This window comes from Cystoisospora suis, assembly GCF_002600585.1.
Source record: "Cystoisospora suis strain Wien I chromosome Unknown contig_482, whole genome shotgun sequence".
Taxonomy (NCBI): domain Eukaryota; phylum Apicomplexa; class Conoidasida; order Eucoccidiorida; family Sarcocystidae; genus Cystoisospora; species Cystoisospora suis.
The window spans coordinates 6754-25866 of record NW_027153283.1 but is presented as its reverse complement, the minus strand read 5'-3'; the positions used below and the strand labels follow the sequence as shown (position 1 = coordinate 25866).

The 19113-nt window shown below is 54.5% G+C and overlaps 2 protein-coding genes across 2 annotated transcripts; one reads left to right on the top strand and one right to left on the bottom strand.

Moving 5' to 3' along the window:
• Positions 1 to 797: 797 nt before the first annotated feature.
• On the bottom strand, positions 798 to 7092 carry CSUI_001226 (uncharacterized protein). The gene is made up of 8 exons (XM_068061432.1): positions 6619 to 7092; positions 6101 to 6171; positions 5329 to 5683; positions 4909 to 5064; positions 4136 to 4216; positions 3487 to 3686; positions 2170 to 2659; positions 798 to 1559 (listed from the first exon to the last, which is right to left on the bottom strand). The coding sequence occupies exons 6-8, from the start codon at positions 3664 to 3666 to the stop codon at positions 1078 to 1080; spliced, it is 1152 nt and encodes a 383-aa protein (XP_067926594.1). The 5' UTR covers positions 3667 to 3686; positions 4136 to 4216; positions 4909 to 5064; positions 5329 to 5683; positions 6101 to 6171; positions 6619 to 7092; the 3' UTR covers positions 798 to 1077.
• A 3308-nt stretch (positions 7093 to 10400) lies between these two features.
• On the top strand, positions 10401 to 19092 carry CSUI_001225 (subtilisin sub12; the record flags this gene model as incomplete). The annotated part of the gene is made up of 9 exons (XM_068061431.1): positions 10401 to 11555; positions 11978 to 12401; positions 12657 to 13467; positions 14448 to 14754; positions 15118 to 15578; positions 15692 to 15899; positions 16771 to 17025; positions 17551 to 18308; positions 18962 to 19092. Coding segments are annotated over 9 exons (4509 nt in total), but the record flags the coding sequence as incomplete, so codon positions are not given.
• Between the last annotated feature and the right edge of the window lie 21 nt (positions 19093 to 19113).

Here is a 19113-nt window from a genome sequence, read left to right as displayed (position 1 = left end):
CCTGCGCAGTTAGTAAGTTGTAGGTAGGTTCAAGCCCGCAAAACAGCCGGAGAAGTGCGCGAAGTGGACCCGGTAATGAAAACCTGCGCAGCAGCTCCAGAAGCTAGAGGCTGTTATTGTGAGCATGCGGGTGCTGGAATGTGGGAACACCAGGAGCGCCGTTCCTCCGGGCAGAGCAGCGGGAGCTTCAGCGATCCTCTCTTCGTTGGGCGAAGAGAAGGCACGCTGCCCATACATGACGAAAGAGTTCCTGGATGTAAGAGTGCGTCCGACAAGCGAGAATCCTCAGCGAAAAGACTCCGGGTGGGACATGTATAATCGTACGGGGGAATACCCCTTTTCCCTATCACTTTGAAATAGAAGGAAAAATCACACCTGAACGAACTGCCGTGCCTCGGAATCAAACAGCTCATGAGTATCATCTCTTTCAGAAGACCAACGTTTCGCCAGATAGGACAGAGGCCCCCACAGCTTGGCACCTCACTCTGCTTCGGACGATGACAGCAGTCTGTGACGTCGAAGAGCGCCTGCCTCCTGCAGAGAAACCGTAGAAGCCACGGCTCTGTGGAAGACGAGCAACACAAGCTGCGCCAGCCTGTTTTTTCTCATTCTGCAGTCTGAATAGAGGCGAAGGTTCCCAATATCAATTACTTTGTGTGCGAGATGCTCAGAACATGTTGGGGTAAAAAGAGACGAACTGCATTCTTCGGGAGTCTAAAGGACGTCCCTCGGAATTCCCCAAAGAAAGCTCAATGTTCCACACTTGTTCAGGGAGGTACTAAAGCACAAGAACGAAAGTAGGTGCTGAAATTCGCTTCCAGTGCGACAACGAACGGGCTGTTACCAGCCCCCTCATAACTGACTGAGCAGACTTGGAGCTGCCGCTTCACGTTCGGAGCAGCGAAGTTTGACTCAAGCGAACTGAAGCCAGAAGCGCCCAAACTGAGAATGGCCTCTACTTCCTCGCGTCGACGCTCTGAGGCTCTTTTCTTTCTCTCAGTAGACACAGCACCATCCTGAATATCACATTGAATACGCACGCTTCGGGAGAGACGGCCTTGCCTTGTGTGGAACCCTTTACCAGCCTCCTGTGGCAGCGCCACCCTGCAGTACGACAGCCAGGGATCTGAAAATGTTGTTATTGTAGCTACTAGCCACTGTCACGTGATGAAGTAGCAGAGGCAATACAGCTAGCCCACCCGTTGATCCGGTCGCAGTCAGTCTACGATAAAGCAGAGAGGGATACTGAGTGAACATGGCATGGAACATCCTCTCCGTAGCTGCGAAAGTGAGTTTTGAAAGGCCCTTGGTAGATCCTGTCCCGCAAATAATCGCAGCCTGGAGGTGTCGACCAACTGCCCGGGCAAGCGCCTCCCGTTCTCGCCTTTCTTCCGGCCTGAGGGGGACATCTGGGGGATCAGGTGCAAGTACAGAGCCGGGACACGGGTTTGTAACAAAACCGAAAATCCGTCTGGCCAGCCTGGTAAATGATCTTATTCTCATACCGACAGCGAGCTTCGCTCTCCGGTAACGAACTGGCTCCGCTCTTCTCATGATCGCTGTGCAAAAACACAACCCGCAAACCTGAACCATGGTGTTCTCCCCTAACCCCCTCGAAGACTGCACTTCTCTCTCTGATTGATGCAAAATCGAGCTAGTGTAGCAGGAAAAGAGTTGCCTATAAGAAAGATGATTTCTCTGTGGCGGACCCGTGTTTCCTATTCCAGGGGTGACAGAACCTTGAAAAGCTTAGCAGTTCACTGGAGATGCCAAGGCGAACGCAAGCACTCCAGCCTGTCGCTCACTAAACCTGGAGAAGGGTTGAGCTCCAGTAACGACTACTCTCTCGAGCGTTCCTACGTAACTGCTTGACTGACGGTTCGTAGGGTCTGCCTGTTTGAAGCCGGGCGTGGGGGCTCGAGCAAGTGAAGTCGATTTTGGTGACTGAAGTATCTTTAGAGGTCAGTGCCCTCACGAATACCCATCCACTGTGCAGCAATCTACCGAGGAGCCTGTATGGATATACTGCAGTACCTCCGAGGAAACCCAGCGACCGTTCCTTCGCATATAGCACCAGCCAACGAGCCAACTAGGCACTGATCTGAGAAACCACATCCGATCAAACTTGACGGGAAACTAGTCCTGCGTTTGTTGGTCGAGTGTTCTTACCAAATAAAGCAATCCCCGTAGTTCGGTAGTGGACGGCGCTGTCCGCTGAGCTCAGCTTATCTTCCGCAACGCGCTGTGAAGCCACCGATTGCCGCAGATTTTGCAAGGCGTCCTCGGCTGAACTGCGGTGTCCCGACTTGATGAGGGAAACGAGCGTTCTCGTGGCCTCAAGCAGTTTTATGTGAAGTCGCATCATCGAGCAGGAAGCGCGGTGTACTCCATACGAGGTAAAATCGGGATAGCAGAAGACGTTCTGTCCTCGTATGCCAAAAAGAGTACCGATTTTGACAGCAAGAAGCAGTCGGCGAACCAGAGGACCAGGTAAACGCTTCTCCTGGCCTCCAAATTTCAGCTCTACGAGTTTTGAAGAGTGTCTCCGATCTTGCCGGGCACAACTTTTAAAGCTAACAAGGGACACAATGAAGTCGATTTTGACGGGATCTGCTTCGGGAGGCATCATTAGCGCGCTCAACTTCTCGAGTAACCAAGCCTACACCAACAGACGACAGACCAGCAATTGATACATTTCAGGTCTTCACGGAAAGCTCTTTCCACTACAAGCCGCCCTCTCTGAATCTCAGTTGTAGACCCGGTGCACTTGTACGGAGAGGTACGCGGAAACCACTGCAAAGTAAAGATGCGGCCTCCATCCCCCTGGGTGCGATGGACAGCCGCGCGAAGGGAGGTGCCTGAGGACCCATAGACGGCACTATTGCAATGCACTTAGGACCGCATAAGCGTCTATGGTTAGCCCGCCTGCTGAGTATCGTGCACTGCTGCTAGTTTCCCTCGCTTCCGTCCACGAGCCACCCAGGCGAACCGAACAAAGTTCGTCTACGGGTTTTCAGCACTGAGCACTGTAGGAAGCAAGCTGCACCAAACGAGCACTTTGTTTTTCCGAACTGGCCAAGGAGACACAGTGCCTTCGCTGTGTGCACAGTGAGAGAAGTAGCAACGTCCGTAGACCAGTGGCTGCGAGCCTGGTCCTGTTTGCCTCGGCACACTGCTTTGTGTCTCGTGCAATTCTCAGACCGAGTCGCGGACTGCACAGCTTGTGCAGAGGAGGGTCGCAGTCTTTCGTGGACCTAACTCAAGGGGGTGCAAAGCAGAGTTCGTGTGCACGGCACACTCACCATGGATTTCATATGAAAAGTGCTCCAGATGAAAACGGGTTTCCAGAAAGACATACACCGTTACTATACGGGGACAGCATGACGGGCTGGTCCAGGGTTACAAACACCACCCGACGGCTTCGCACCCTACTCGGTGAGGCCAGGCCAGCAAAACATCAACACGCTACTGTGCCACAGTGCTAACCTGTCGAGCTTTTTCGGAAGAAGGCATATCGTAGGCTAGGTGGTTTGCTTCGTCGAAAGAGCATGAGCGGCCTTCGAGTCCTTGGAAATCGGTGTACCGAGTTTGTAGAGGACGCCAAGGGACAGGGGGAAGGAAAATAGAGTCTATGTACTCTTCAAGGCTTGACCAGTCCACAACCATCTCTTCTTCTCCGGGAAGCGCTACAAGCAAAGTGTCTAGAAAACCGCCCTTGGGTATTTGACTTTTTTCCAAAAATGTGAACTGTGGGAATCACGAAAGGCGGCCCCGCCTGATAGCCTGCGCACAGTTGAGACCACTGCACAGTGGAAGCACGGTCCCCACGGACAATGAAACACGGCCCGTCTCCCAGCTACCGGTTGGTCAAGGAAGCATATCTCAACGAGATCATGACGTGAAAGACAAAGCCCTCAGAGAGATAACGACGTGACGATATAAGACACAGCTGCACGCCACAACATGTCGCCATGGGTGTCGTGGGCTGCTCGTGAGCTTTGGTGGGGGTGGTTCCTAGCCTCACTTCCGCGTGACGGAAAAGAGAGTAAGGGGATAGTGTACGGGAGGTCCTATTCCGCAGTCTGCGTGTCTGGTAAAGATCCGGCACCTAGTTTCCAAAAAATCGGACACTTACACGCGGCTTCGGGAGGCGCCTGGTCGTTCTCTCGCTTGTAGGCCGGATGGGATAGTGGTATCCGACTCTCGGAGAGCGCCTCTGCAGAATGAGATACCACAGGCTTTCTGCCCAGCTGCTTAGCCACCATCAAACCGACACGGAGTAGCCTCTGTGGGCAGCGCTTGAAGAGTGACGAAGGACAGCCGAAGTGAACCAAGACGACGCAAGGGATCCGAAAAACTACTCCATGCCCTTGCATTTCAAGGGAGCCCTCCCAGACTGACCAGCTTAGCACACGTAGTACGGAACGGACTGCAGGGGTAGTGTACAGCAGCTACGCTAAGCATCCTAGCCCCAAGGGACCTTGCTATCTCCAAAGAATGGTCAGTTCACGCTTGAAGATCAGAGGCACATAGCGGTACTTTGAGTGAAGTATCATAACACCACGTAAAGCGACAAGGGTGGCCCGCACGTTCATACTCGCTCGGAACAGCACCTCCTAGAGCGCAGACACGTATTTGAGAGGTGATTACTAGTGTACTTGAACTGATTGCTGTCCACTGGCGTGGTTACAGTCGTAGCTGCATGGACGCACTCCTCTGTAGAGGACTGCAGTCCAGCGACCAACATTCCCTCTTGGGAAACAAGTAACCACACGTGCGACGTAATCCCCCAGCACGCTTGCACACAGGTATCGGGGTTGCAGCTGCTCGTCGAAAAACGGGAATTGGGACCTATGCCGGTGTTCCAACCCGCCGGAAGCTCTTATCTGGACGGCGGTGGCAACAAACCTGGCACAGTCCGATCCTGCCAGGGCCGAAGAGCTTGTAAGACCTGTTGGGTGGCTTGCTGGCAGAGCGCCCGCCTGTGGGACTTGTGACGCCGGCAGTATTCTCTCTGGTGGACTTGATAATCCGCCCCGATCCATTGCAGGCACTCCAGAAGGCCTGGAAAAAGCAAGCAAACGAGTTCAGCGCGGTTGCTCATGCGGGGTTTGGCAGCCGCGTGACCACTCTCAACGCGGCAGTGCCCACACAACTCGCTTCTAAACGGTAACGCCCAACAGCTCGGTCGGCCTAGTCGCAGTCTGTAGAGCTAGCGCTTCCCCTTCCCTTCCCGTAGAAATCCCTGAGGTTTGCACCGGCAAAACTCGACCAAACTTGGGTTCTCTGAAATCGTCAGATCTCCAGATTGAGGTGGCTTCATCGTACCGTTTCCGTGAGAACCGAGCTGACGGAGCAATTACAGAAGTGCCGTAGTACATGCAACCCTTCGAGGGGACGCTCTGAAGCCAAGGCGCCTAGCATTGGTCGTCTCTGACGAAGAAGGGGATTAAAGACTTCACTCGGAAGCACCCAAGTCACACGTGACCACGGGACACACTAGGAGAATACCTCCGCGCCTAACGTCCAGAGATTTCGACGACAGCCAGCAACACGAAAGCCAGAGGCACAAAAGGGTAAATGTCCGAGACGTACCGTCGTGTGTCCCCTGTCGAAGAGCCATGTAAGCGAATCCTTCAGCAGCCATGTCCTCGGGAGAAAAACTACCGGTTCTTTCATGTGTCTGACGGACAGGAACGAAGCGGGTAGGTCACCACCGTCTGTCAGCAGCGCTGAACCGTATGAAGACGCGTTCTCTAACTGGCCCTCGTAGTCCCGCAAAACACAGCCACCCGCAGCGTCTTTGCGCCTCAAAATTGCTCTTTTACGTGCAACTAATGCAGGAAGAAGACTCAGAAGCACCAGTCGCTTCCAGGTTTGCGGCACCAAGAATAATGAGAGATGCTGAGAAAACTTCTGCGAGAATGGGTGCACCTTGCCTGTCGGGAGCGGCGAGAGCTTCACAACAGTGTCGAGTCGTGCTGTTGCTAAGCCGGATGAGCGGGCCCCCCGTCCTGTCTAGCTGAAGTGTGGCTGCAAGTTCGCAGCGCACATCGCACGGCTGGAACATCAGCTCACAGTTCCGACAGCCCACACCCACCTTGTTGACAGGCTGAGATGATTGCCTATTGACGGGGCCGGTGCTCAACTGGGCGGTTCCGGCGCATAAATCTGCATAAGCGCAAAGGCCAACAAGGAAAAGCTCCTGGAGATGCAAGTACCGTAGCCGTCCGCACCGAGATGGCAACGTACGGATAGAAGGGAGGAAAGACAGGAGCGGTACATGTACGGGCAATATGGCCTGGCAGACTTCCAGGCCATGTTGTCCGCGACTGCAAACCCTTCTGTCAGCTACATGAAGCTGGTGAAGGTGCGTCAGGGAGGAGTCGATAAGCGGAACAGGCTTGAGGACCACCATTCACCGAGCTAACGGGATCTGCGCCCGGCTGTCACGCTGCTCGGTAAGCTCCAGGTTCCGAGTGTGTGCATGGAGACTGTACCTCATTCTTGAATGGCTCCTCGTGTACTGCAGACATCACCCCGCCGTCCAGGAGACGCACAGTAAGGCCTGCTGCCTCTTGGTTGTCTGTGACGCACCCGACCAGGCTCTTCTCTCACCTTCGGCGAAGCAGCAAAACAGCAGCAGACCACAAACGGGTAGCAACCTCCTACTGCGTGGTTGCCGCATCTTGAAAGAGAAGCTAAAGGTTGCAGCTCGTAAATAGCCTTATCCTCTGGGAGGCATTCAGGTGGAGCCTCGAAATTGAAGCGCGCGAAGGGACCTTGCCGCCAGGGTGTTTGTTGGATTGAAGGGCGGGAAGGAAACTGAGCACCCCGACGCTAAAAAAAATTACAAGCGGGTTTGACTCACGAGGGATGAGCCAAAGCCAGGCTGACCCTGCGAGACCCCCCGAGAACGCCAGAAAAAAAACGACGCAGCGCCATTAAATGAGATCAACCACAAGGGCCAGCCAAAAAGAAAATTTCAGATACAAGCCTCATGGCGGAAGCAGCGGGAAGGTGACAACGCTCCAACTAGAAACACTACGCTGCCTCCCTCACCGGCTAGCAGGGACGGAGAGTTAGACAAACGCCACAGCCAGGGAAATACATGTCTTCCTACGGTCGGGCGCACGGGGGGTACCACCGGCGACGGCCCAGCCAAACTGCACTCCGACCCGATCAGTCTTGGCAGCGTGCGTTACCTTAGGTAATCCCGGACAGGAACGAACACCAGAAAACGCTCCTGAGCGGAGGCGCGCCCCACGTGACCACTCGTGGACGGTTTGTGCCGGTGAAGCGTAGGAAACTTTCCCGTTGCCGCAGGCCGTGTTGTGGGAAAACCGGAGAGAGCATCGGCACACATTCGCAGCTAAGGCCCTTATTCGGCAACATGCAATCTCAGTGGGAGGGGTGTGAGTCTGTCAATTGCATAAGCCCTAAACTCTGCGCTGCGATGATTGAAGTTGAAGGGAAATAACAGACTCAGACCCCTCCCACTGAGATTGCGTGTTGCCGGATAAGGGCCTTAGCCGTGGATGTGTGCCGATGCTCTCTCTGGTCTCTCATCCCGGCTAGCAGAACAGCTACTCTAGTTGAGAGCTGTAGTAGGAAATGAAAGTAACACAGTAATCGTATAGATACTGGCTTTTCAGTCTGACAGACACAGCCATTCCCCAGCGCACGACTGCGACATCTGCCTTCCGGACTGGAACCAAAGACGTGCATTCCACTTTTTCCTCGTGTCACGGGGGAGCTGCTGTCTCTAGTGCATCACCACAGCCGCTGTGTAAGACTACAGAGAACGGCGCCAGCCAAACAGGTGCCTTGCAGGTCGACATTTTCGACGCTGCTCAAAAAAAATATTTAGGCGCTGCACACAGGTGTGTGACACAAGTATGGAGTCTTTCGCGGATGCGTTGGTACAGAGCAGTGTTGGACTGCGACCTTCTCAGGTAACCCTAGTCTCTTCATACTGGTGAGAAGCGGAGGAGCAGCGGATGCCCTACATTCAGCTTTCGCCTGAACTCCCGTGAGGACCGACCGGCCGGCAGCCCCCTTAGATGTGAGCGAGTTGGCAAGGCAGGATACGTCCGCAGAGCCAACAAGGATCAGCATCTACAGCAGCGAAACCTCAGGTTTTATCCTGTCACCTGTAGAAGAAGACTGAACACACACGATCGCCGGGGAAACTGCACGCCCGCGCGTAAGTACCCTGCTGGTTTTTGGGTTTTTGATCCCGCTGTCGCAAGGCTCGGCAGAATTGGGACCGCGGTTTCTTTTACATGCGGCAAACTTCCAGCTCTTGAATCTTGGACTTCTTTGTTTGACACCTTCCTTCTCCCCCCAAGCACTGCTCCTCACCTGCGGGTTAGTGAGGGTGCGGGTGTGACATGACCCGGGCTCCACGTGCGCGTCTATCGGAACTTGGGCTGCAGTGCAGTCAGTTCTCTTTTCTCGTACGCGAGCATGCTTCGTCTAGTCCAACGTTTGCATATGACAGCGCTGTTGTGCTGCCTTAATGTGCAAGAGACTGCATGTCCCGATCTGAGGCAGGAAGACCAGTCTGACCAGAATAGGAGTAGAGCTGCCGGTGTGGACTCCTGAAGACGTTAACCGTCTCGATCCGGAAAGCACTAGAAGAATGGGGGTGCAGGCACGCACTTCCACGTGAAGGAGTTCCAGGGGAGAAGACAATTTTCTGCTCCACATCGGCAGAGCTTTGCGTGTTCAGGTCCTGGGACAGGTGTGTCTTCGACGTACTATTGCGGAACCATCGGTGAATGGCCCGCAGTTGCTGGCGGCCGCTTCTGAGGGAGAAAAGGAGAGTTCAAGACTCCGGTCAGAGGCACTTGCCTTGAGTTCAGGTTTTTTTCCTTTTCAGCTCCCCACGGAGTTCCAGAATACACGACTATCATGTAGTTACGCCGCAGCCTGGATCCTGACTGAACAAGAACAGGTTTGAGGTGTTCCATTTCTTGTTTCCATCCCGGCACCTTCTTCGAGGCGGACCGCTGTCGACAAGCCTGTTGCTCGGCTTGCCGGATCTTTTCGGGGGCTACGACTATCTCACGTCTGCCCGCTCCAAACTTTTAAGAGAAAGCCATATATCCACCTCTGCTTTCTTGGTCGACTGTAGCTACTTCGCACTCAGTGCTCTCGATTTCATCAGTGATGGTAGAGACTTCTTCCCCGGCTGTCGCAGCTGGAATGAGGAAGCCAGCCTGAGCGACCAGCAGGTCAAGTGAGGCAAAGTGGTAAGGTGAAGGAGCTGCGCGAGGGCTGCTCCCCCGGAGAATTTATTGCTTTCGCCTTGGCGGCCTGCGAGCCGGGAACGCTTGCTTTTCTCGAGCAACGAAGGCAGACTGTGCAAGAGCTCCCGGGGAGACACTTCAAAGGGTCGATGTCGTCCTAGCTGGCTCCTTCCGAGAAGCACACTCGCACACAGCGGGTGGCCGATACCCGCTTCCCGTCCGTCGGAGAAACTTTCACTATGGGGTTCTTGTGCAACAGGTACCTTTCAGACCCCATCACGTCCGTCATTACTTTTGGCGACCCTCTTTCGTTCTTCTCGCGGACACCTAGCCCAGAGACAGCAGGATTTTATACGAGTAGCGGTGCAGCGGCCTACCCCCCTCCCCTTCAAATCCCTGGTGTGTCCTTCTTGGGCAAAAGGCTTAGCTCGGCCACCTCAAACTACTCCTTGACACAGCTGTTGTTCCTCCGCCATGGGGCAAGAGAGCCGAGCAAGTTTCTGTGTGCGGGCCGCAGTCCATGCTGGAGGCCTCTGTAGCCGCTGCAGTTTACTGCTCAGCGGCCAATATGAGCGCTGCAGTATACTGCGGAACATGCCAGGGACACAGCCAATTATGCAGGACGTCAACCCATACTCGGGCTCGCAAGCTGGGGAAAGAATATCCCTCGGCCACATGACCTCGGCGAGACTCGGCAGGCCCGCGCTGGGGCCTTCAGTGGCAAACAATGCGGACCCGTCAACAAAAGCGTGGCTTCAGTCCAACAGCAGAAGCTCTCCAGTACATTCGACTCAGGAGGCTGTACCACCAGCAAGGACAAGCGAGAATGTAGTGCCTGTCCTTCAGCGCGATGCAGACAAAAAGGAAGTTGGCACCAACCAACGAGCTGCGGCCGAGACTGTCGCTGGCGAGGACGTGGAAAAAAAAAAGAGCTTGTCAGCGCCCAAGAGGCCCCAGCTTCTGCTCCAATTGCCTGCGAGCCTGGCTTTTTGTTTCATTGTCACTATTTCATCTCTGGTCCCGATCGGCTGCCCAGGCACACCATGGATTGGAATGCTAGTCCTATCTGTGGTGCCTTTGTCTAAGATCTTCAGCAGACGACTGCTAGTCGTGTGGACGCTACTTCCAAGCAAAAATGGAGCCGACATGTTTAGGCTCGTAGGTGCCGAGCGGACACTCCAGGTCACGGAGACTCCGCGGGTCTCGTGTAGGCCTTCACAAGGTCCCTACTTGGTTTGGGTCACTCGTCCTCTTTGCCTTTTCGAGACATCCTCTGTGCTCTTGTCGGTTGTTAAGCTTGCACTGCTAGCCGCGGTTTCCGTTCTGGTTGCGTGGGAGTCCTCCCCGCGTGGTGCCTTCTTGCTGAAGTTTCCCAGTGCCTTCGCCCAGTCTGACGTGACCAGCGTTTCAGCTGTGAACGAAATACTTGCTCTGGGGGAGAAGAAGACAATCTCCGTCGGGGTCAAGAATCCGTATCCTTACGACGGCCAACTGATCGTGACAGTGGACAACGGTGAGGTGATAGGACCTGCAAAGGCTCGTCCGGCGAGTTTTGACAGTCGGGGATCTGTCGAGTCCACGGAGTTGACGGCTGATGAACTCTCTGACTTACTGGAGGGAGAGAAAGTGAAGCAGAAAAAGACGAAGGAACCGGCCGCAGAGGAGGGAGTTCAAGATGACAGCGAATCTGCTGAAGGCTCTACAGAGATCGGGCCTGCGTCACCCTCCGCCCAGCAGCAGCTTCGGCGTGAACAGGCCCCCCAAAGACCCTTGTCCTCAGGAGCGGCGACTAACAGTATCACTCCGTTCAGCAGCTTCGCTTCTAGTGGCAGCGCATTTATTGGTGGGCGCGGACATAATGGGCCGTTCAGTGGGTATCAGGATTTCTCTAGAGGAAATCCGGGGCAAGTCGAGGGCACCGATGTTTCTCCTGGAATTACCTCAGGAAACGCCCGGCCCCAAAATACATTCGCATCTTCCGCCAAAGCTCACAGTTGGGGGGGAAGCTGGGGAGCAGACTGGGGCGTTGAGGCTGCCGACCCCAGAGCGTTGTTTCCGCTCAAGGTAGGAGAATCATCTCTCCCTACCCGACTGATTCTGAAGATGAAAGAAGGGAACCGCGCGCGTGAGCTTGACCACAAGACCAGGGAGTACCAGCACCAGAAGTGGCTCGACCAGGGAATTGTCGGTGTGGCGGCATACGGCGATACCAATGCAGCAGCAGGGGTCAGTGTCACGGTCGACGACCCCCAGGAGCTGGAATCAAGCCTACGCAGTTTGTTCTCGTTCAGCGAGCAGCAGGTGAGAGGGACAAAGAAGAGATAGGCATTTGGTGTAGCAGAGGAAGCGTGACAGAAACAAGGAAGGAAAGAACGCCAGGAGACACCGGGAGACAGGGTCCGTACTGCGCGCAACACGAAGGGGGGGAGAGCAAGTGACTCACATAAGACAGCTATCGCAACACGGCAGTCTTGACCCAGAGTGCACCTGAAATCTCTGAGACGGGTAGTGGCAGTTCAATCTCGACACACTCTTTCCACCTGTGAAAAGGACGCTCGAACTGGAATAAGAGACCCATGTGCGTCGCCTGTGTACTGCTTCCGTTGGCAGTTGCGAACCGGCACGCAAGGGCACAGAGCTGAGTTTCCGGACAAGGTAGTCGCCTTGAATTTCCTTCGTCTCCGAACGATGGCATCCTGCCTTTGTCTCCTCACTACTTGCAGGCCCAGCTGGTATCCAGCATGAATCACCTAAAGCAACTCGACCTTCTGGTGGTTCAGATGGAAGAGTCCATGATGTATGGCGCTTCAGACGCACAGCGCCTGCGCGAAGCCTTCGCGCAGGTGGCGGACGTTGACTTCGTCGAGTTCGACGAAGTTGTATATGCTTTGGAAGTGATTCCTAATGACCAGTTATTCAGCCTCCAGTGGAATCTGCACTATCCCCGCAACCGCATGGTCGATGTAAATGCTCCGCAGGCTTGGGAAGTCTTCAACCAGGCGGTAGAGCAGGCAGGCCGAGACGACAGCAAGGGTCGCATTGTCGCGGTTATCGATACAGGTGTGAACTACTTGCATCCCGACCTGAAAAACCAGATGTGGGTCAACATGAAGGAACTCTACGGTGTACCGGGTGTTGACGATGACGGTAAGGAAGACCGCTCACTTTCATCTGGACGATTAGGGAATGTCAGTACCGGTTACAGGGAGCGGCGGGTGTCTTACCAGAGTGATCACACATTATGAAGGAGACACGAAGCACGTCGAGTTGGCACCTCTCCTTCCCGAAACTCCACTGTAAATCGAACCACAGAGTAGTCTCTGCACATGTTCGCTACTTAACTCCTCTGTTCCGTGCTGTCTCCATGCTTTTCTGGACCTGGCATCTTGGTGTTAACTACAGGGAACGGGTACGTCGACGACGTTTACGGTTACGACTTCGTGAACGAGCGAGGTGATCCAATGGACCGGGATGGCCACGGCACTCATTGTGCGGGCATCATTGGAGCACAGATGAATAACGGGCTGGGTATTGCAGGAATCAACACGAAAGCACGCATCATGGCGTTGAAGTTCATGGAAGGTGACACAGGCTACGTTTCAGACGCAGCGAGGTGCCTAGACTATGCCATCCAAAACGGAGCGTCCGTCAGCTCAAACTCATGGGGCAACGCTGCCCGGTTACCTCGCACCATGATCGAAGCGGTCCACAGAGCAGCTGCGAAAAACATGCTTGTTGTTGCAGCTTCGGGTAACGCAAGTGGAGGTGGTGGGACAGGGGGGGGCGCTCGAGACCTCGACGAGGCTCCACTGTATCCCGCGGCGTTGCCCAACGACAACGTTTTGACTGTTGCAGCCATTGGACAGGGTGGAGAACTGGCGACGTTCTCCCACTTCGGCAAGCACACAGTGGATCTGGCTGCTCCGGGCACGAACATCTTTAGCACTTGGCTGCTGGACTCATATGAATACAAAGATGGGACGTCACAAGCGTGTCCACTGGTCGCCGGTATTGCATCACTCCTCTGGACTATGAAGCCGGAGGCGACCTATGACGAGATCCGCAGGGTGCTCGTTGCGACGTCAAATCATATGCCCACTATCATGCACAAAGTTGGCCACGGGCTTGTCGATGCGTACACTGCGGTGTTGGTGAGAAAATGCACGAACCTCGGACGAGACCTGACCAGGCTGTCTCAGCTCTTTCCACCTCTGTAAGGGGCAGCCAGCTATACAGTATTGCAGTGGCGGCCTCTGTTTACGGCAAGCCTGGAGTGACGGGCCAGCTTGAGTCAGGTCGAAAGCAAACAGACCTACTTAGCGTCTCAGAGAGGGTGCGGACAGCTATACAAAGAGGAAGAACACGGGGTAGGGCGACGCCGCCTCTTCCTGGGCACCACGTACACCCACTGCCTTTTTCCTGGCTGGGGACTCAATTTCAGGTTGATTCACATCAAAGCCGTCCTGCGTTCGCAGCCCTGCAGGTTGTGTCTTAGGCCTCGAAGGAAGGAGACACTTTGTATGGCTAGGAGTAAAGGATCTCAGGAAAGAGCTCCTTAGTCAGCTAACCCCTTTTCTTTAGTGCTAGCCCACAATATTGACCCTGTAAGAAACACGACTGTCTATACATTGTCACGCAGACCATGCAGGACATGCTCGGGCAGTGGATCACGGTGGATGCGCCAACAACGCTGCCACAGCGTGGAGAGGCCAAGATTTCTCTGGAGTTGCTCGGGAAGCAAAATGGCTCGTACAGGTCGGCACCACGCTGCAACAAGAGACACGTTTTTGACAAGAACAAAGCCCCTGAAACTCCGGCTGTGGCCGAGAAGGCTAGAATGCCTCTACACTCTTGATGTGTCTGCAGTCGTAAGCTACCGTCTTCGCTGCGACAAGATTCGCGTGCGACGTATTTCTTCCGATTACCCGGTTGAGGTTACACAACTAGGCCGTCAGTCGAAATCGGAGGGTCACGCCCACCTGGCTTTTTTTTGAGCCCTATCACGGTTCTGCACATGGGGGGTACATGGGAAGCGCAGTTGTGCTCCCCTCCGAAGTTACCTCAGACACGGAGAGGCCGTCTATTCCGAAAGACAAAGCACACGAACAGTTGTCCGCTGGCGGCTATGCTATTTCTCTCCAGTCAGAGCGGGAGCAGCAATGTGGCTTTTCTGTGTTTCTTCACCTTCTGCAGAACCCAGTTACGAGTCCTTGCCAATTTCCAAGGCACTCCCATGAATTTCGTGAACATGCCTATCAGGCTACAAGTAGCAGAGTCTCCTGTCATCGAGTTTCCTCCCGTCGTTGCTCTGGAACCCGCTCTGAGAGGGCTTCACTCCCAGCCTGTCGAGTTGCCGATGCGCGTGCCGATCGACCAAGGGCCGGTTATCCTGCGCGTCGTAAAGATTGACGCGACAACCCCTGGCACTTTTTACGTCTTGCCGGGCGTTGGCGAAGGGGAGATCAAAATTGAGAAGCGCGTCCCGCTTGCCCCGATCAAGGTGAACCAGAGAACCCTTCCTTCACTGGCTGTTCTGCTTTCTTGAAAACCAGTCTGGGTCAGGCCACGGAGATAGTACGGTAACAGCACAGGGGCAAGTCACGGATGGTTGATATAGCCACAAGCGATTGGTTGAAGGGTATAGAGTTTACGGCACGTGAGTACACCTGCGTCATCAGAAACTAAACTTGCCGGTTTGCTTGGGGAACCCTGTTTTAGTTTTACCAAGGAGAGCGAATCGTGTGAGGCTGAGTAAAGACGAGAGGCGTGCACGGAGCAGCCGCTGTTGGGCTTGCTGCATACTTTGTGCCGTACCAGCTTCTTCAAGCCTGTGCGTCGCCAACCCGGGTTCTCGCCTTCTCAGGTTGGCTGTCACGTGTCTGACCGCGGGGGCGAAGAGGCCATTCTGACCCTGGGGGCCCGTCTGGATGCACCCGCCTCCGGTTCTGCCAGTGTCCAAGAGGATGAGCCTTCGTCTCCCGTCATGAGGATATACACAGTGCGCTTGAGATGTCAGACCATCGACGTCACAGTAACTCCGCCGATATTGAGTGTTACTGTCCCGGTGAACACACAAACAAAGCAAACAGTGCAGATCGAGAAAGGCGAACTTCTGTTTCACCGTGAGGTCAGATATTCGGTGGAGTTCGTCCCCGTCCTAACGGCTGCAGCCCTAGGCGCTAATGGTGGCACGCCCGATGCTAAGAAAACGAGTTCGCGGAAACACTCGGACTCGAGAAAACAGCTGGACGACCAGGACTTCTATGACTACATTGTCAATGGCGCGGATCCTCCACCAGGCCTTTCCCCCGTCCGCTTCCTCTGGTGAGCGAGCTGAGAACTGAATCACTTTGTCTTCACACAAAGTGGCCATTCCTGATGCTGCTGATGACGCGTAAGCGTGTGCAAGTAACTCTTTTGTTTGTGGCAACTCTTAGGAATGACATCATGCAGACGGGACAGACGTTGTTCACTCCGGGGCGACAGACCAAGGTGCGCCGCGTGACGCTGCTCTTCGACTTCCCTTTCTGGGGCAGGTCATACCGCCATTTGTACGTTTCCCCTAAGGGCTTCGCGACGGTCGAGAACACGCCGGTGGAGCCGACGAAGCAGCCTGCCATGCCCTCCACAGAGCCGCCGAACGGGGTAGGTTGGAAACAGACGACATCCCCAGCCGTTTTTCAAGACCCCTTCCTCAATGTTGTCAGTCGGGCACACTGTTGTAGATGATAGTTTCAGTTCGAATGTACACTTTTGTGTACACCTACATCCGGTCTGCGAGCACCAGAAAGAAGCCACTCATGGCTTCAGAAAGTCGTTGAACGCTGCATCGACTTTCGCCCGACTGACTGCTTGAACCACCCACAGAACTCACCGAGCGAGCGCAACCGCGTCCGAAAGCTCGGAAGTAAACCTCATTCAAGCCCTCGCTTCCACGTGGTGTCTCAGAGCGGGCGCGGGTAAGTGTCTTACCGTGGTAAGCAGCTCAACTGAAGTGGTGGACCCACGTGCGAATCGTAAGAACAGAGCGCAGGAGTCAACTAAGGTTACATTTGAAGAGGCAGGAGAATGGAGCAACTAGGCTAAAAATCGGGTACCTGAAGGGCAGAACGTTTACACTGCCTCTTGGAAAAATTCATCTTGCTCTGCGATGCTGTCTTTTTCTCGGGTAACTCCCTTTCTCTTTCCTCCAGTCACTGCATTGCTTCCTCAGTTTCGGTGCTGTAGTTCTTCCATAAAGTCTTTCCTTTCCCCCCTTCATGGTCATCCAGTGTCTACTTACTTTTTGTTTCCTCTCCGTTCTCAAATTTCTTAAGGCGGAGCCTTGCGCCCCCGTCTTCGGTCTCGTTACTACAGGCGTTCGGCCTATCGTCGGGGCCTCCAACGAGACACCGCGTTAACGTTGCTGAATACTCAGCCAGATCGTCTTCTCCGTCGTGCCTTGGGGCGGAGGTACACGTCTGACCGCTTTGCCGAGACGACCTGCGTGTGCCTTGTGGTGTGGTCGCCTACGTAGATCCTTGCACCCTTATGGATGGACTTACCTCCGACCGAGCCATCACGAATATCCAACGTCTACTTCCAAGGATGGCAAGATCGAGCAATAGTGCAGTGGCAGAACGTTCACCAGCGCCGTACGGCCTTCCAGAGAGGAGGGTCCTCGAACTCGATGACGACATTTCAGCTTGTCCTGCATGCCAGCGGGCGCATCCTCTTCTATTACAAGAGCATAGCACCCAGCTACACCCCTCGAGATTGGTCTTCAGCCCTAGTAAGAATAACCGAAGCATGAGTGGAGCTGAACAATGTATGGGGTTACGACGGAAGTACCTTTTCGTGCAGAATCCGTGAGGCCAAGTATCATGTAACGCTCTCTGGAGAAGTGTTATACACAAGTGCACGGCTATGCAATGAACGGCGCACCGGCGCTATGCCCTGGCTCGAAGAGCTCGCGGTAGCCGTTTCGAAGTGAAGAATGGACTGCATCCAGACTAGGATCGGGATATCCGGGCGAACACCACTACCAGTGCGCGCTCCTTTGGTCTTGACCCGTGAGCTTTCCTCGTATGCCCACCTAACATCAGACCACACAGTCGCAGAAGAGCTCAAAGCCGCGCCCGGATGGGCAAGAAAGCATTGAGTGTGCGCGTCTTTGCCCCTTGATATGTGAAGGAGTAGTAGACAACGCGAGGAACGAGCAGCGTGAGGGTGCAACAGCCACTGGAAAGCTCTAGCTCCCAAACAAACTCTGTTGAGCATCCTTGCAAACCTCTTTCTCTTTATTCTTCCGTTGCAGATGGGCGTGGAGAGTCCTGATGGGCTTTCGGCTCTGAAAATTCTCGACGGCGTCCCTCCAGCAGAGACCGCCATCCTGATTTACCCGACAGAACTAGTGAAAGGCCCTGCTGACACGCCACGAGGAAATTCTCAGCGTGACTCAACAGGTGCCCGCGCCGCTTCTTCGCGGTTTTCTCCGACTGTCACACCTGCTGCTCGGAATCTGCAGCTGCAACATGAAGCGGGGGTAATGACGTACGGCTCTCAGACTTCAGCTATCAGTTTCAACATCGACGCCCAAGGACAGACAGCAGGGGACCGCCTCCTCGGCTACTTCCTGATAAAGGCTATGTATCTAGATGCAGAGATGAACAAGGTCTCCGGTTGTGGTTTAGTAATTCTTGATGTGAAAATCGAAGATACGTCTGTGTCCGACAGGTCGTCGAGGGCAAAATCGGCCGGGTCCCGGCTTAGGGGAGGGCGAGAAGACAGTTGCCCGGTAACTGGACTACTGGAGACTGATGCATGGGAAGAACTGTTTTCTCTCTTTGATAGGCGCCCTCAGGTCGCTCTGCAAGGCGGTACAGAGAGGGGAAGGGAGTCAAGCATAAGTCTCGGCCAGTGTGGGTTGATGTGCCTCCAAGACGACGCATGTGGACGTTTCAGTTACAACTGGATCAAATCAGAGTGTGTTCGATACGCCTTCTATCCAGCGTCCCAGGGGGAGGGGCAAGAAACGCCAGAAAAGAGACCTTTTCTCCAGAGTGTTCTTGACAGGTAAGTCAATTAACCAAGAGGAGTTCCTACAGCACCCTCGTGCCAGCACCGTGCTTCAAAAGCGTTCCGGGTTCTTTTTCCCTCCTTGGTGCTTAGCGGAATCTTCAGACACCGAGATCATCCGCTCAGGAGCCAACGACAGAGGAACGCACGACTGAGCCAGCCAATGGCTCCTTTTCAACTCATAGGCTAGAAGAAAAAGCAACACGTCGCAGCATCAGATGCTCTTGCCTGCGCTTTGAAAGCCATGAAGCAACGATTCTGCTGTCTTCTGAAGTTCAGTTTCAATGAACCTTCTCCTAGAGTTTAGGGTTCAACGCCCCGCCGTAGGGGAACAGTGAGAGGGGTATTTCGGAGGACCCGCGGCTTCCAAACTATAGAGGGAAGAAACCTGAGTGTTACCACTGCTCACCTGAGGACTGTATCTGTTGCCTAGTGCAGAGCCATGCAGAGCAGTCGCTGTCTTGACCAAAGTGATCGCAAGGTTTACACTCCGTGCCGCCCAGCCTTGCGGGTTAGGTTCGCACTCGCGAGGCTTCCCTGTACAAAAGAGAGAGAGGTGTTGGCACGTGTATGTAGTCTTACTTTTCCCTTATCAACGTCTACCTGTACACGATACAAAGAAGGCCTGCTGCCCTTCTATTTCTTCTCAGTTGGTCTGATCTCTTCGAGCGTCGTTTCCCGCCTCCTGGCGGGCCACTTCCTCCTCCTGGCGGGCCACCTCTTCCTCCTGGCGGGCCACCTCTTCCTCCTGGCGGGCCGGTTCCTCCTCCTGGCGGGTTACTTCCTCCTCCTGGCGGGCCAC

Bases quoted from the DNA above. Each gene is read 5' to 3' on its own strand.
- CSUI_001226 (XM_068061432.1), bottom strand. From the start codon at position 3,666: ATGGTTGTGGACTGGTCAAGCCTTGAAGAGTACATAGACTCTATTTTC. The intron at 2,660-3,486 runs GTTAGCACTGTG...CTGTTGGTGTAG, and splicing joins CTTCCGAAAAAGCTCGACAG to GCTTGGTTACTCGAGAAGTT. The intron at 1,560-2,169 runs GTAAGAACACTC...GTTTTTGCACAG, and splicing joins TACGGGGATTGCTTTATTTG to CGATCATGAGAAGAGCGGAG.